The sequence below is a fragment of the Lynx canadensis genome, chromosome D1, assembly GCF_007474595.2.
Source record: "Lynx canadensis isolate LIC74 chromosome D1, mLynCan4.pri.v2, whole genome shotgun sequence".
Lineage (NCBI taxonomy): Eukaryota > Metazoa > Chordata > Mammalia > Carnivora > Felidae > Lynx > Lynx canadensis.
Window position 1 is genome coordinate 15537402 of NC_044312.2, and position 17385 is coordinate 15554786.

Consider the following 17385-nt stretch of genomic DNA (forward strand, 5'->3'; position numbering starts at 1 on the left):
AAAGGCAGAGGCAGAGGCAGAGGAAGAAGGGAGAAAGGAAAAAGGACGAGCACTGGATCGTCCTTCATCCACCCCATCTGCTTTTTTGTGAAGGTTTACCTACTTTTTAAGATTCATTTCAAACCTCACCTCCTCCGTGAAGCCCTCCCTGACCTCTCTAGGTGCAACTGGGAGCTTCCAAGCATGGCGTCCACACTCATCCACCTTCCACCGGGTCACACCCAAGAGTTCCTGAGGACACTGTCATCATCTTTGTACTCCGGGGGCCTGGCGTGGGTACCCAGGACAGAGGAGGTGCTGATATGGTGGGGAGGTGGCCGGCTGGCTAAATATATATGCAGAATCCACAGCAGAGGAACCCAAACTAAGAACCCAAACTGAGGCTGTCTGGGCACTGGTGGGGGAACCTCAATTTTCTACGTAAGGGATCCCTAGAACATCCAATAAGACATTTTTCGGGTCACACAACTTTTATTGCTGAAAACTATTGCTGGGGATGCTGTGGACATGAACGTTGCCCTCCCGGACCCCCGGCCTCGATACCATGCAACCAGCCCCCTCGGGCTCTGCCCAGCCTTGCTCTTCCTGGGCGGTCTAGCCCCCGGGCAGCCACCTGCCTGAGCTGGGCTGGGCTGCCCTGCTTGGACCCTGCCTCTGGGAGTCCTAGTATCACCAGGCGAGACCCAGGAAAGTGAGGAGAACTGGACGGGCCAGGAAAGGCTGAGGGAGGCCCAGACCTCCAGCTGACACGGAGGCCAGGCACACGGACAACTTACAGGAGCACAGCAACTCAGATCCTTCACGACGGCTATCTGGAGGGCCTGGGGACAGTGTCCACCCTCCTCCACGGCAGCGTTCGTGTCCGTGCTGTTTCTGAAGCAGCTGAGAAACTGAAAGGCGGAGGGGCTGAGAGAAACTGGCAGGTCCGGGACAGCGCTGGGTATGAGGGGTGTCTGTCCACCCGGACTGTCCCCGGGCTCCGACGCCCACGGAGAAGCAGCAGCAGCCATGTCTTCACGCCCTGGGTGTAGCCCTTGGACGCAGCGACAGTCGTGGCTCTCTGTGATGACCTGCCCGCTAGCCCACGCGAGGACGCTCTTCCCTAAGCGCCCCGAAGGGGCTCCTTCCTCGGGTCCCTGGATGTCAGGAACACTCAGCAAGACTCTGGAATGGTACAGCCCCCAAGAGTCTCTTGGAGTGTTTGGGGTGATGGATGTTAGCTCTTCAGGCTCCTGGAAGTTTTGGAGAATCTTTAAAAATACATCCAGTTCCATTTCTTGAATATAAACATACAATAAAAATCTGCCCCAGTAGCCTGTGACCACACACGGCCAGCTGTCAGCCTGGGCAGCCACCGCTCAGTCAGCCCTCCACACCCAGGGCACCCGCAGGAGGCCTGAGAAAGGGCAGGATGCTTGTAATGCCGAGGGGGGGGGGGCACCTTCCCGCCGGGGACGGCCCCGGTACTCCGACGACACACGCAATCCATCCCAGGACGGCGGCGATGCTGGTGGCTTCTCAGTCTGGGCTAGTCTCCGAGCCAGGGTCCGAGGAGCAGGAATTTCTGATGTGATCTTCTAGGCCCTTCCTCTGGGCGCTGTCTGGGCTCAACCTCCTCCATCCGTGACGGACACCCTTACAGGAAGGTCCACAGCGCCCAAACTGTTATCTCCAGGTGCTTTCCAGCCTGGGGTTTGGAAAGGGCTGACAGTTCTCCTGGTTTCTGGAAAACCCTTGGGAGAGCAACTACACACATACACGCACGCACGCACGCGCACACACACACACACACACACACGTGCACATTCACAGAGGCAGTAGACAGCGGAGGTGGGAGTGACGCAGGTGCCTCGGAACCTTTGGCCCAGATGACACTGCAAATGGCCCAGTCGCTTTGGCCAGAGTCTTTATGCAGCCAGGGCTGTGAGGTGGGACAGGACAGCTGCTTAGGATTTCCGGAAGCGCACCTCACTCTGAGGAAGAGAACAAGGGAGAAGAGAGTGAGGGTGGGCCAGGAATACAGAGGCCGAAGGTGGGGGTCCAGAGCCTAAAATCCAGTCCAGCTGTCACTGGGCACTGTTCCTCGGAGACAAGCAGCAACGAGGAACCATGGAAGCAGAGAGACCGACCGGACTGGATTTCCAGAGCGGCCACCCAAGCTCTCTGTTCTGCCCTCGATCTGGCAGAGGAAGGAGAGGGGAGCACGGAGCTCCTGCTTTACAGCCGAGACAGGAGGCTCAGGGAAGGTAGGGGCTGAGCGGGGGCAGCAGAGGGGGAGGTAAATCTCCCTCCTGCCCCATCTCCACGAGACTAACTTCCTGCCAAGGAGGGAGGCCGCCTGCACACGCCCCTCCAGCGGGCTGTGTGAACTCACACCCTGGCCATCCCGGGGGGGTGGGGGGGGGGAGGACGGTGCTCCCGGGGCCGGCACCCAGCCTGGGCCCACCCCTTTTCAACCCTTCAGAGGGAAGAATCTGAGGGACAGAAACACGGGCAGCTGGGGTCGGCCTACCATTCGACTGCTGTCCCGCCCCAGTCTTCTGAACACCCCAAGCACAAGGGGGTGAGGGGAACTCTGCCGAGCCCCTGGGGAAAGCCCGGGCCCTCTTGCAGGCACCCCACCTTTGGGAGCTCCCAGCCTGCCCCGCGCAGCACCCCCTGCAGGCTCTCACCTCCATCTCGCTGTAGATCCAGGGGAGGACTTCTGTCACTTTGGTATACACACCGGGCTTGTTCCTCTGGCCACAGCCTGTGCCCCAGCTAGTGACTCCTGCCAGGTACCAGCGACTGTTCTGCTCACAGACCAGGGGCCCCCCGCTGTCTCCCTACGGGGGGGTGGGGGGGGCGGGGAGGAGGGAGCACACATTATCAGCCGGGGAGGGGAGGTGGTCCTTGAGCAAGCAACGGTGGGCACCAGATTCTCACTCCAAACCCAACACCCCAGCCTTCTCCCAGGCAGCCTCACCTGGCAGGAGTCTCTGCCTCCCCGAAGGTCCCCAGCACACATCATCCTTGGGGTAAGGTAACTGTCATAGACCAGGAAGTCATTGCATTTCTTAAAGTCAATGAGGTTGACCTGCACCTCCCGGAGGAAGGGGGATGTCTTCTCTTCAGTGGAGTCGAGGAAAGAGAAGATGGGAAGGAGTGAGACTTCCGGCAGCCTCCCGGCCTTCTAGCCGCTCACCCCACGACCCGGACTCCCAGCTTCCTGGAAGCGGAGGGCACCATTCCCACGGCTGGCCCCCCAGCACGTACGGACGCACACACACTCCCACACACGTAACAGAGACATACACGTACGTACACGTTCAAACTCACAGCCCACGAGGCTGCCTGCACGCTGCACAGCGCCTTTCTGTACTCAAAGCACCATCAGATCCACCATTTCATTTGGTTTTCAGGAACTAGGTGCCCGGAAGGGGCGCAATGAATCCGTTTACAGTTGGAGAAACTCGTGGCCGAAGTTGCGACGTGCCCACGGTCACACGGCTGGTCAGTTCTGGGGCCGAGATCAGGACCGGGCTGCTCCCGGGCCGGTCACCGCTCCGTCACACTGAGCAAGGGAACAGCGGCCCTGCCCCCGGCAGCTAGCCAGAGTCTCACAGTGAGGCCAGCCAGGGGCTCTCGGGCCAAACGTAACCGATCTTTCGGAGCCGACATCGGACGAGGCCACTCCGTCCGTGATGGCGGGGAAGCCACCTTACTCTTGTTTGAGCATAAACGAAACTAAGGGAGGTTACTGCGCAAACCACAAAAATACCAAATATCCCCTCTCCCAGCCAGTAGGAGTGGCTACCGCTTATTCACCCATCAGAGCTTTTGACTCAGTTTATTCTTAACTCCTAGAGGAGACTATTGAGATACCCAATCGTGGAATTACTCCTGCTTCCTGAAAGCATCCAGTCTGGACAAATGCTCCGCTTCTCTGAACCTGCATCCCCAAACCACCCAGGTCCTATGATAAGTCCTGTCTAGCCCTCTGTTAGTAAGACTTTCACGGTTCTCCATGGTACACGTCCCCCCTCAGTGCAATAAGCAGGGAACCCAAGGTGTTCGCAACTACGGAGGGTTTCCAGGTGGGCTTGGCTGGAGGGCACTGTCGCACCAACCGCTTTGACATACACGTGGGGATATACACCCCCACCTTGGGTTGGTTTACAGGCTTTTACTTTGGAACGCTCTGCGCAAAGCTGTTTAGGGGGACGCAGGCACCTGGTGTGGTCTGCAGCGATGGAAGGATCTGAGCCATGAAGCCTACGTGGTCTGAACACAGGCTGCACAGCACTGTCAGTCCTGGAAATAGTCTTTCTCTTCTCGTAAGGTACGTGAATGAAACGCTGGTGCCTCCTCACCGGGAGGTGGCACCTAAGAGTTCGGAGGCAATAAATGTCCAGGCCCTCATGTACGGACCCGTGTACAAACACGTCTTGTGTCTACGTACAGGATAGCTTTCTGAACTTCCGTAGCCGTATGCAAAAGTAGCTGAGATTAGTTAAGCCTGTGTCAACAGCTGGGATTTTTTTTCACTCGTACATTTGGGACTTCTCCTTTTGGTTGACTAACGCTGCCCGTGCCAAGACAACCTTTTTTTTTCTTTTTTTCACTTTGAAAAAGAGGCAGGAGAACCGTGTTCTAGACTCAGTTCTGTCTGTTGGAAGGTACCGGGGTGACCGTGGGCAAGTGACTTAGCCCCGGAGGTCTTCGGTTTCCTCATGTGCAAGATGGGGAGATTGGGTCGAGGGTGGACTTCGCGAGATTAAAAGTTTCTGTTACGGGCTACCAGACAGTCCGCTATGTGTGGGAGTGAGGTGAACGCGCAGACATCCACACCCAGGCCCATGAATCCATAATGCCCAAACCCTCATCTAGATAGGCCCTCCTCTATATACCCCAACACATCACCTCCACCCACTCCATACAGATGCACACACACACACACACACACACACGCACACACACACCCCCCAGCATCTCTGGCCCCTCACCATCTGTCTCCTTGGTCTTGCCAAAGCCTGTGATCCAGCAGGTCTCATTGAGGCCGAAGGTCTGTCCATGCATAGGGAGGCAGGCAGGGTGGACATGAGCTGCAAGGAGACCTCAAGACATCAGTGCGGGGACAAGGCCGGAGATTTTGGTTGGGAGGGTAGCTCAAAGGGACGGGAGTCCCAGTGTCCTAGGACCCTCCTCCTTGCCCCCAGACTGGTTCTGAATCTTCTGGGCCCTTGAACTGACCAGGCAAGAAACTCAGTCACTTCATCTTGACCCTCCAGCCTGTAAAGGGTACTACCAGAGTCCCTCAAGCATTCTGATTTCAGTGGGTGCCCTGTGGACAGAAGCATAGGCCTTGGAAGCTCCCCTGTGCCAAGCCGATCCTGGGCGGCCACACGTCTCTCCCTTCTTAGAGCGGCTTTCCTGGCTGAGCCTCCTCCGTGCCCGTCCATCAGAGCAAAGAGCAGCCCCAGGCTAAGTTCCAGGCATTCTCACCATGGCATCTCAGTGATGTGTCCAGCCTGGTCTGGGGAGAGCACCCACTGGGTGGCCAGGGCCTGAGGCACTCCCTCCAGGTCAGACAACCTCTCCAGGCGGGAAGAGCACAGCCCTAGAGGCACAGACCACAAAACCACTGCTCACTTGCTCCCATGCTCAGAAACATCTAGAAGGTGTTGTTGGAGATCACTTCACAAGCTCTCTCCGAGGACTGGCGTCCTTAGATAGACCAGGGCACGGACCACCAAACCCCAAGTTGCAAGAGGAAATTCTCAGGTGATAGAATGTTTGCAGTGTCCTCAATTGTTTGCTACGCTCACTGAAGCCTCCTGCATCTGGAACAGTGCCCGACACGTGCAACGTGCTCAACAAACAGAGCAAGGAAGAAAGGAAGGACAGACACAGAGGAAGGGAGGGCGGGAGTGAGAATCAATGCTAGATTCTTCCATAAAGTGGGCTTTAAGTTTTGGTGTCTAACACGTTCGTCTGCTGGAGAGTAAACAAACAAAAAATAAATGAGGGTTAAAAAAAAAAAAGGCGGGGGGAGCGCCTGGGTGGCTCAGTCGGTTAAGCGTCCGACTTTGGCTCAGGTCATGATCTGGCGGTTGGTGAGTTCGAGCCCTGTGTCAGGCTCAGTGCTGACAGCTCAGTGCGGACAGACTCAACTTTGGATTCTGTGTCCCCCTCTCTCTCTGCTCCTCCCCCGCTCACGCTCTGTCCCTCTCTCTCTCTCAAAAATAAATAAACATTAAAAAAAATTTAATAAAAAAAATAATAAATGAGGGAATGGCATCAATAATTAGCCAAAAAAAGCAAAACCTAATTTCTTAAAATATGCTCATTTTTTAAGATGTAGGGTCTTAAAAACATGTCACACTGTTATACATCCCGCTCGTTTTTACGGGGGGATTACATGTATCAGTGAGTTTTCGTAAGTTTTCACCGATAGTACCGTGACTTCAAGGTGCTAGGCCTGCCGAAGGAGTTGAAGAAAATCTGCCTGATTTCTAAACCCAAACTCAGGGCACATGGTCTGACCAGAGGACTACATAAATCTAAGCTGTGCTTCTCAGACTACGCGAGTGCTTCCTGCCCAGGGGCCTATCGGAGTCTGGAGAGGGGCCTGCCACAGTCTGAAAAGCACGTGCGATATCGTAATACCTTTCGTTTGGTTTTACAAATTACTTAATTTGATTTGGAATTCCAAATAACATTAGAGGGGGGTTGGGGTGGTTGGAGATCTGGAAGCTTAGCCAAATGGAGTCTGGGTCCGGCAAGGTCGGGAAGGCCTATCCTGGTCCTGTAGACCTGACTGCCCCCCTTTTGGGTGGGCGTGAGGGGCAGGGCAGGGCGGGGGCAGAGGAATGCCCCCTCACCTCGCAGTCCCAGGCTCCACAAACAAGGCTGGAGGACAGGAAGAGGGCAGGGAGGGCTTGCCCGCTGGGTGGCTGGGTGGCTGGGTGGTGTGGCTCTGGACCGGCCCCACCCAACTGAGCTCTGCTGTGGTTTCCTCCTCCTCACCCCACTCTGATGACCCAGTGTCTGAGTCATGACCGATACCACCTCTGTAATTAATGTGCCAAGAAAGACCAGCTCACGGGCTCAGAGCACCAGAAAGGCAGGACTAACCAGAGAGCCCTCGGAGGCTTCTGGAGAGCCTGATGCACTCAGCTACCCTTCAAGGAAGCCCCATCTGTGCCACCGTGGCTCCCCCAGCCGTCCTCATCATCACGTCATCGGCCTCTGGGGACTGTCTGGGTGGGTCACCCGTTGTTCGATTTGAATAGAATTGAATTGCAACTGTGCAGCCTGTTACCTAGCAGCAGACACACAGTAAGTACTTGGTGAGTTTGCACAGGAGAGAGTGAATTAATGAATGAAGCCTCCTTTGATCTCCTGACAACTCCGAGCACGTCCTTCCTCTAGTCAACCCCGTGGCAATCCACTTTTGGAACGTGTTCTCCACGGCCGTCATAGCAATCGGCCAGCGGAGAGCCCAGGGCAAACGGCATTGCTAGGGAGGGGGACCCTCCTGGATCCAGTCCCGGAGCGGCCACTTACTACTTCATTGCCTTGGGTAATCTTCTCTCTGGAAAGTTCCATCTCCTCAAAGGTAAACCGAAGCTAGCAAGAGTACCTGCTCTACAGGACTGGCTGTGAAGAGTTTAGCGTTACCGCAGATGTAAAACGCCTACCACGGTGCCCAGCCCCTAGTAAGGGCTCAATAAAGACGCATGAAACAATTCGATCTATGTACTTGAATTGAGACCAGTATCCAAGCCTTGTCTCTGTCACCAGCTTGCGATGCGAGATGTGTCATTTGGGACAACCTTATTTCTAGCCTCTGGGCCTCCGTTTCCTCGATGGTAAAGTAGAGGTGTTGCAATAAATGACCCCTAAGAGCCTTTGACCGCCACCGTGCTGAGGCTCGGGAACCCCAAGAGGGGTGCACGGAGGCCACAAGGCTGGGCCCTGAGGGTCGCCTGGAGGAGCCGGGGTGGGTGTGACCGGTGTCGATCCACTCACCAGACAGGGTCAGGGGCTTGGAGAGCCGCATGAGGGCAATGTCATAGTCGTCCTCCTCGTCCGTGTAGTTGCCATTGATGATGATCTGGGAGATGGAGGCCGCCGCAGACAGCTGGAGCAGGTTGCTGGTACCCGCGTAGACCTTCCAGCCCTCCAGGATCTTCTCCCGGGTCCTGCAGGAGCCACAAGAGACCGTGGTCTGGTGGAGCCCAGTGGCAGCACCTGCTACACCCATGGAGCCGCGGCCGTGGCTGCAGCTTACAGGCAGGAGGATGGACGAAATGACCTCTAAGGGGAGCCGTCTATCCCAGCCCAGGGCTCCAAAACAATCCCCTGCCTCCACAAGCCCCTCGTGAACCGGCCACTCTGCACCTCCCAGGAATATAGAGAGGGCACGGGCACAACCTGTGAGCATCTACCCCCACCGCCTCCTCGTCGTGCCGCCAAGTTTCCTACAAGGTGGACAGGCCACACCTCGGCACAAATGGATCTGCTAGAGACTCACTCGCGACTGGGGAAGCCAGTGCCCGCCCCCCCCCCCCAAGGCCCTTTCCTGCTCACCGGCTCAAAGGGACAAGCCTGGCTGGTGACGGTCAGAAGCTGACTGTTCCACCCTCCCTACGATCCCCATCCCTCACTTCCCAGATCCGCGTTCCCGATTCCTCGGGCTCCCCTCCTGTAAGTTCCTGCTGCAGAAAGCAGAGGCCTCTTCAGCGGCAGGTTCCCAAGCCCTTGCGTAGGCCTGCCTCACCCTCCCTTCGGGGTCATCACGGTTCTTTTCTCATTCTGGGCCGAGCTCGGAACCAGAAGCCCCAACTCACACTCCCCGGGACCAAATCGCAACCGCAAACCACGGCCCCGGCCGCACCAGTGGCGCCTGCCCTCGGGGGCCGGGGTCACAGCCCAAGCCCTCCTCTGCGGACCGACAAGTGAGTCTGCCATTGGGCCCTCCTGGTGATCCCCAACCCGGGAGGCACGGCGTCACCCCCCCCCCCCCCGCTCGGGTACTTACACAAAGAAGCAGTGAGCGGCGGTGAGCACCCACTGGGCGTCGATCAGCGTGCCCCCGCAGATGTGCGTGGTGCCATACTGCAGACTCACTTGCCAAGGCCACTTGCTCTCTGGGGCCAGCGCCCCTCCCACGATCCGCCCGGTCATGGCCCTCAGTCCACAGTCTGGGGAGAGGCAGAAGAGACAAACCGTGACCTCTGCTGTCCTCAGAGCCGCCACCGTGCTCCCTGGATCCAGGGCAGGCTCGGGCAGCCTCATCCTGAGGGCACCCACCCGCCCACGGACACTGCTTTGCTCACTCCGTCTGATGTGGCTCGGCTGCTTCCTGCCAAAGCAGAGCAGTAGGTCAGACTTCTGGGATCACCCAGCACGAAGTTGCATCCTAGGCAGGTTCCTCTTTCCTGCCACTCATTCCTTCTCTCCTTGGCAAAGGCTTACTACGTGCCTGAAGCTTTGGGCACCGTGCCAAGCATCGAGGTGGTGACGGTGAACCCCAAGGCTGCTACCAGGAGGTCGGGGAAGCAGCCCAAGTCTGACATGACCCTGGATTGATGGGCATGGTGACAGGGACCTCCATCATTTGCAGACAAAGGAGAAATGAACTTTCCCTGATGTGCGGGTGGGTCTGTGCCCACATGGCTCCCCAGTGGGTCATTCAGGGCTACCGGGGACCCTGTATGGATCCCAAGGGAACATTTCCAGGAGGAGTGAATCGTGCCCCCAAAATTGTGGGCAAGGAGGGCAGTCCCCAAGTGTGTTCAGACACGTGTCCTTTTTTCTTCGAAAGGGGACAGAGTGAAGGACCAGCAGCGATCGGAGGGGGTGGGCACTCCGTCTGTAGTCCCCGTGCCTGCCTGCCCAGGGGAGCATCCCTACCTGGTCGTTACAGAGAACACAGCACTTGTGGGCTGATTCATGGCTTGGGGTTTGGGGTCAGACCCGAGGTTGGATACTGACTCCCCACCTACCAGCGGTCTGCATTAAGCAAGGCAAACATTTCGGCCTCTCATCAGTGAGCGGACAGTAATGGCATCTGCCCGGTGAGAATCCCACGCAATCGTGTTTATCAAGAGCCCGGTGCCTTATGGCACAGAAGGTACTCAGTAAATGTTGGCCCCAGATCTAGTTCCGCGTCTACTGATATGGGAGCTTTAAGCTGGTCCAGACTGGCTCTCCCAGTCCTTCCCACCACCCAGAATCCATGAGATTTGAATGGCTTCCCTTGTATGAACAAGGTTGCTGAGCTGGGCAGAGTCCGGAGAAGGGCAAATGCTACCCTGAGACTGTCCCAGTGCCTTACGGGGCCCCCAGCCCTGAAGCAGTCCTGCTAGTTAAGACCATCTTCCTGGCTTGGACGCCCAGGGCTGACCATCGCCCCCAGAGAGGTCCCACCCCTCTGCTCCCTGACTCCCACCCCACACAGGCCACAGTCCAGGAGGAAGAGCATCTTCTTACGGGAACACTGGAGAGAGACATACTGCTGGGAAGGGCATTCAGACCTGCAGGAAGAGACGCAGAAGATGTGAAAAGGGCACATTAAACACCTCCTCCAGGAAGCCTTCCCTGGTTGACTCTAAGTTCCCATCCCGTCTCCTTTGCATCAGATAGAGACTCTGATGTCCCTCCCAGAGAGACAGATCGTTCTAGTGCTTTCTCCAGGAATGGGGATGGCTCAGTGCAAACCTTCCCCACTCTTGTCCCCACCCCCACCCGCCGTTTTCTTATGGTAGATGGCACACATTTGCACAGATCCGTGTCCTCTGAACTCATGACTTCATTGTCCCAGCCTCTTTCCACAGCTGAACAGGTGGCCTGACCCTCCTCTGACAGTTCCTCAATGCTCTGCCGGCCCCGCAGCACGCCAAACACCTACACAAAGCGGGCATCCAGGGTACAGCTGATCTACTTCCCTTCCTCCCCCCCCCCTCCCCTGCCCTCCCCATCCCTTTTGCTCTGGAAGTCTTGTTTCTTCTTTCCCCTCCCCGGGGTAAACACTGCTAGCTGCTGGAGCCTCCCCTTGAGTGGGGAGTGGCGTCGCGGCAAGGGCGGTGCCACAGTGCAAAGATGACAGAGGGCAAGGCCCAGGAGGGGGCCGGGGCTTGGCAGTGGGGCCTCCCTGTCCCTGACCACAGGCACCTGGCACTCCTGCTCCTGCTCCCTACCCTGCACCTGCTCACCCCAGGGACGTTTCTCCCCCCCCCCCGCCCCCCCCGCCCACCCCAAGCCCCCTCCCTGCAACAGCTTCCAGCTCAAACACCTGGCTGCCTGGTGGCCCCAGGGTTCACTCGTGGTCTCCGGCAACCTGATAAACTCTGTGCCACCCCTGACCTTGAGGTGCTCTCGGCACCGAGCTTCAATCAGAACTTTCAAGTCGGGAGACAGGTGGCAAATGAGGACTGTTTCTGGGATGCTCCTGACATTCGCGATGGGTTCCCGGAGGCTGGGTCCCAGAAAGGCCAAAGGAGCGGGGATCCCCGACTCAAAGCGCTCCGCCGTTTCCCTGCGCACAGGCGGGCAGCCTGGCCTGCCCCACCGCACCTGTAGAGGCTTTCCTGGAGGGTAGAGTTGTATTTGGAGATTGAGAGGCTGCTGGTGAGATCCCCGTGGGCCACCTCGGTTGTCCGGTAAGCACTGTAAGGGAGGGGACGGAAAGAAGAATGAGCCCCCCTTGAGACAGACCGCACCCTTCCCGGTCCCCGGGCATGTGTTAGAGTCCTGCTGGGAGAGGCCAGAGGCGGCTAAGGCCCAATACGCTCAGACCCGTCCCACGTAGTCCACCACTGACCCCACTAGCCCTGAGCGCCAGCCCAGTGGTTTTCAAAGTGTGGTCCCATCCCAGACAGCAGCATCAGCACTGCCTGGGAACTTGTTAGAAATGCAAATTCCTGGGTCCTCCGAACCCTAGACCTACTGAACCAGGAACTCTGGCCCCGTGTTTTTAACAGGCTCTCTGGGTGATTTTGGTGCACGTGCAAGTTCGAGAAACACTGACCCGGCCCTTCTCTAGCCAAACTGTGATCCACGGGCCAGCAGCAGCCATACCCCGGACCTGCTGAGTCAGACTCTGCATTTTAAAGATCCCCACGTTATGGGTTTGTACATTAAAGTCTGAGAACCTTGTAGTCGCTTACCAGATCTCAGACCACAGTGTCTATAGGAATCAGCTCGGGGCATTTATGAAGCAGGTTCTAAAGAGATCTGATCCAGAGATTCTGATTTTGGGGTGCATTTTAACAAGCACCCCAGGCGATTCGGATGCGGGGAATGCATGGAACACTATCGGTGTGGCACTTCTGCGCACTTCTAGAACACGATACCCCTTGTACGAGAGTGGGCCTTTGTGCGTGCCATTCCTCTCCCTGGGGGCTCCTCCGTTCCCTGCTCTCTGCCAGGTGCACCCTCTCCTTTGCCCTTATCATTACACATCACATTGCATCACGGTTATTCGTTCGAGCCTCTCTTGCCCACACCATACCGGAGATTCTCTAAGGGCAGGGATCTTGTCTGGGGGCCACACGGTCTCTGGCACATATTAAATCTCAATTACATTCTTTGAATAAACGCCAGTATCTACTGAAGCCCCAGGGAGGCTCGGATTTGCATAAGGCCTCACAACTCCATGATGAAAGATGTGTACCATCTTCCAGCCGGATCCCTTGGTTCCCTCTCTGACGATCAGAACTCTGAGGCTGAAGTGAGGGCAGAGAACAGGTTCTAAGTCCCAGCCTCCGAGCCCCGCTTCTCAAGGTGCTTCTTCTACAGAGTCCTCAGCGACATCCTAAACCCTTCTCCCCACGACCTCACACACCTTGGTGAACCCCCCAAAGCGCAGACCAGCAGGGAGGACGGAGTTGGCTCTGTGGCCTGCAAATAAGGGGAGGATGGGGAACCCCTTCAAGCAGGAAGGCTGTCCTAACCCTACTCCCCACCCCACCCACTAACATCAGCTTTGGTTGGAAATCTTGAGAGCCAAAGATTCTAAGACTTTACCTGGCCACACCTGCCCGTCTCCTTCCCCCCCTTTTTTTTTAATTTTTTTTTTTAATGTTTATTTATTTTGGGGACAGAGAGAGACAGAGCATGAACGGGGGAGGGGCAGAGAGAGAGGGAGACACAGAATCGGAAGCAGGCTCCAGGCTCCGAGCCATCAGCCCAGAGCCTGACGCGGGGCTCGAACTCACGGACCGCAAGATCGTGACCTGAGCTGAAGTCGGACGCTTAACCGACTGAGCCACCCAGGTGCCCCGCCTTCCCCCTTTGATGAGTTCCAGCTCAAGCCACAACTGCTGTAGCTCAGAGCCCCAGCCCCTAATTCCCAGCCGTGAGGAGAAGACAAGACAGGCCCCAAAGCCCATCCCCCTCACAGGGCCACCGCGACCATTAAATGCGATCACTGGACACAAGGCCACTTCGATGCAGAGAACCGGGCGGGAGTGACCTCCTCCTGCAGATCTACAAATAATTACTTTGGCCTCGTGGGAACAACTTACCCCCAGGCTTGGGCTCCCGAGGCCACTGTCTCTGCCTAACTCAAGAGTGTCCTGAGCTAGTGCTCTCATCCCTGGTCCTCGAGGATCTTTTTTATCTTCTTTTTTTAATGTTTATTTACTTATCTATTTAGAGAGAGAGCAGGTACAAGCTAGTGGGGGAGGGGCAGAGCAAGGGACAGAACCCCAAGCAGGCCCCGCGCTGTCAGCACAGGGCCCCACACGGGGCTCGAACTCACAAACCGTGAGATCAGGACCCGAGCCAAAATCAAGAACAGGACGCTTGGCGGACTGAGCCACCCAGGTGCCCTTTCAAGGTGCCCACAATGAGCCTGAGAGGCCCCTGCAAAGAGCCCGAGGCATCCCCGAAGCTGGGACCCTGGGGAGAGGTTTACCTCATGAAACCCAGCTGCTGGCACGTCTTCTCTGAGTAGGAGTCGTTCCAGCTGTCACTGCAGATGGGAAGCCACTGATGGGAGGATCCAGAGTAGACTTTAAGCAGAGACTTGTTCCAATCAAACCTCACTGCCAGGCAAGAAAAGGGCAGAGCGGGCTTTCAGCACCCAGGAAGCTCCAAAGTCTTGAGGAATGTCCTGAGTGAGGCTCTGAGATGCTCCTGTCCTAAGGCTCCTCGCTGGGGCCTGGGGAACGTCCGGGAGCCAGATCTGGGAGGTAATGATCACTGGCCAGGGCTCAGAAGCCCCAGACACTCAGTAGAGGCAGAGCCAAGGCAGGAGCTGGGGCAGGGCAGACAGCCCTCCATGCCACAGGACCCAGGGGACCTCTGCTGGGAAAACGGGGTGAGCAACGCCAGGAGGCAGCACCCCAAGAGGGCAGTGACATGCCCGGACGAGAGAGTGACAAGGGGGAATAGGGTCTGTGATCCGACTGCGTGTTCAGTCGCAGAGAGACGTGCTTATGGGCAATGATAGGCATAAACACACAGGCAATATGCACCCACAGACACCTGCATCGGGGCTATACATAGACAACGCACCGAAAAAGCACTGAGGATCAGGGCTCAAAGAGACCTTTGTGCTCATCTAGGCCAGCTGTTGACAGACTGACTTTACGAAACCACAGGGGGTGCCAAGTCAGGCGTCACCTGCTGGGCAAAGAGCAGGGGCATGTGGACCCCACACCTGCCTCCGGCCAGAGCAGCTTCATTTTGTCTGCTACTCGGGAGTAGACAGATCCTGAGAACTACTAATCTCGTCCATTTCACAAATTAAGAAACTGAAGCCCAGAGAAGGTAAGTGACTTGCCCAAGTCACACAGCACCCCAAGCCAGGTTTCAGACCCAAGGCTACTGTGACCAGAGCCCAGGTCCTCCGGCTCTCTGTCCACTGCCCCCTATTCAAGCTGATGGGCGGTTTGCAGTGTGCACTCACACCCTCTCACACACGCACCCGTGCCCAGCGTCCTTACCACAGCCCAGCTCATCACTTCTCAGCTTACAGTCCACGACCCCATCACAGCGCACGGCATGTATGGGGCAGCTCTCCACTGGCTCCTTGTACTTGATTCCCGTGTGGCCCCGCCAGAAGTAGACTGGAAAACAGCGAAGCAGACAGCCGGGTCACTGCCAGCCCCCGGGAGACCAGACGCTAAGCAGCCCGAGGCCCTGGGGGTTCTGAGACACCGACCTGCAATCCCTCTTGGACTCTGGGGCTCTCTTCCCCCATCTGTATGGAGAGAAAGGCTGCTCAGGAATGCTCCAGAATGCTCTGGAAAGCTCCTGCAAGCAGGGTAGCACCAGGCAGACTCAAGCAGCCACCCAGAGAGAGAGAGAGAGAGAGAAAGAAAGAGGGAGGGACAAAGAGAGAGACAGAGAGGGAGAGGGAGGTGTGGAGGCGGGTACTGCTTTGGAAGCTCCCGTGCCCTACATGGGCCAGAGCGGTGACCAGAGAAAGCCCTCCTCCAGCATCCCAGAGCCCCCCTCTCAGAGCCCCTCTGGCATCCCTTCATCTCTGCTCTGTGGGTCATGGCAGAGACATTTCTGTCTCTACAGTCCCCACACGCAAGCACTAGCCATCCTGTCTTCTCCAAGGCCATTCCTTAGTCCCAGAAACTCCTGGATTTTCTTCCTTCTCTTTCTCCCCTAAACAAGGGATGTCTCCTTTGCTCAGTTCTTGCCCCATTACTTGCCTTTATGCCTTTAAATGTCTTTCCATTCAAAGAAAAATTCTAGGTGGCTGATTCCCAAACGCACAAGCTTCACAAACCATGTGTGAAAGTCAGCCTCGTGACTCCCTCTGTCTCAAACACCAACCTCGTCTCAAACTGGGAGTCCCATCCCTCCTGCCTGGAGACAGCTTCCCTCGAGTGCCCAAGAAACCCGAGTTCTAACTCCTCACCCTGCCCCTCGTCTTCAATCTCCTCCTCAGCCTGACCCCCTGCTTCCCCCACTGACCCTACCACGCGCTCAGTTACCCAAGGTGAAGGTCACCCTTGTGTGTCTGCTCCTTCCAGACCCCGGCACCAATGCCACCTAATGTTTTGGACTTGCCCTTCCTCTCTGTGCCCTGGTTTTCCCCCTCCCACGCCCTGGGCACTGAGGCTCCCGGGAACCCGGGTCAGTCCCCCTCTGAATGGAGGGGCCACCTTGACAGTCAGGGGACTTCAAGAAACGTTGTGAAACCACACCATGACTATAAGCCTATCCAGGGGGGGGTGCCCTTGGATGCCATCTCATCCCTTCAGGGGTCATTCCCCTCTCAGAGGATGGCCGGGGGGTTCCCCGGAGCACTGCCCTGTGTGGGAGGGGCAGCAAGTCCTGGCTGGAGGTTCACATGGGCACCATGTGGCAGGCACCGGGCTGAGACCTTTATGTGAGTCGTGACGGTGACGCCGCCGCCTCGTCAGGCATGTGGGGACACTGAGGCTTGAAGTTAATCCATTTGCTGTGGTCGCACAGCTGGTAAGTGGCAGAGCCCGGATGTTATGGTGGGCGGGGGGGCGGGGCATGCCCTTAACCAACACACTAGCTCCCCCTGCGTCATCTCCTTCCTAGAGCAGCCTTGCCAGCCCGTGTTTCCGTGCAGTGGTCCAGCCGGCTCCTCACCACATGTGCTGCCTCTTTAACAGAAGCCTAACCCCCGGCCTGGCATTTCAAGCTCTCTACAGTGGGGCCCAGCCATCCCCAGACGGCCCCCACGGCCCCAAATAGTATTTTTCCCTCTCTGGCTAAGTGGGTCCCTTCCCTCTCCCCACGCCGACCTTGCCCACCTGCCCCCTGTGTTTCCTGCAGCTGCTTATCCTGCTCAGATCCCCTGGCAACGTGCCCTCCCGTCTTCCAGGCCGTCACCTGACCCTTCGTGAGCTGGCCTCTACCGTCCCAGCCCACGCAGCTGTCACCTGTTCCTGACGGTCACATGTGACCTTAATTTTCCAGCTATGTCCCTCAGAAGACTGTGATCGCCCTGAGGACAGTGTGGCCTGATGTGTGCTCCCTCCTAAGGTCCCACGCTGTGCTGGGCCCACGGTGGACTCCCCAGCAGAGAGCCCCAGACCCTGTCCTGGGTATCTTTTCTAAAGTACATGTGTGGGGTATTTTGGGGGGTGGGGAGGTTAAGGAAGCCTAAGCCCCTGAGCACTTTATCTCATTGTCTGAAAATGCCTGACTTTCTCTACTCTGTTTTTTGGGTTTTTTGGTTTTTTTTGTTTTTTTTTTTTAGTTTTTAAAAAAATGAGCACATTTAGATTTCATGTCCTCATCTCATTTATTCCTCATAACCCAGTGAAGTCTTTATGAGCACGGACAGGGCACAGAGTAAGTCAAACGAACTGAATGAATTTAATCCCATCCGAAGATGCAGAAGCTGAGCTCAGAGTGGTTCACTCTCCCGGGCAAGATGCCCAGCAAGTAGCACAG

General features: G+C 56.8%; 1 protein-coding gene across 2 annotated transcripts in view; it reads right to left on the reverse strand.

Moving 5' to 3' along the window:
- Positions 1 to 451: 451 nt before the first annotated feature.
- Positions 452 to 17385, reverse strand: part of TMPRSS13 (transmembrane serine protease 13) — a 28572-nt gene continuing 11638 nt past the window's right edge. Inside the window, exons 4-14 of one of the 2 annotated variants that reach the window (XM_032595012.1) lie at positions 15158 to 15196; positions 14940 to 15062; positions 13907 to 14036; positions 11563 to 11655; positions 10480 to 10523; positions 9026 to 9188; positions 8014 to 8186; positions 4986 to 5084; positions 2966 to 3108; positions 2673 to 2825; positions 452 to 1973 (exon numbers count right to left, since the gene is read on the reverse strand). In XM_032595012.1, coding sequence (XP_032450903.1) covers positions 1947 to 1973; positions 2673 to 2825; positions 2966 to 3108; positions 4986 to 5084; positions 8014 to 8186; positions 9026 to 9188; positions 10480 to 10523; positions 11563 to 11655; positions 13907 to 14036; positions 14940 to 15062; positions 15158 to 15196 — 1187 coding nt within the window. In that variant the 3' untranslated portion in view covers positions 452 to 1946. The remainder of the gene's footprint in view (positions 1974 to 2672; positions 2826 to 2965; positions 3109 to 4985; positions 5085 to 8013; positions 8187 to 9025; positions 9189 to 10479; positions 10524 to 11562; positions 11656 to 13906; positions 14037 to 14939; positions 15063 to 15157; positions 15197 to 17385) is intronic. The other variant, XM_032595013.1, reaches the window with a different exon arrangement.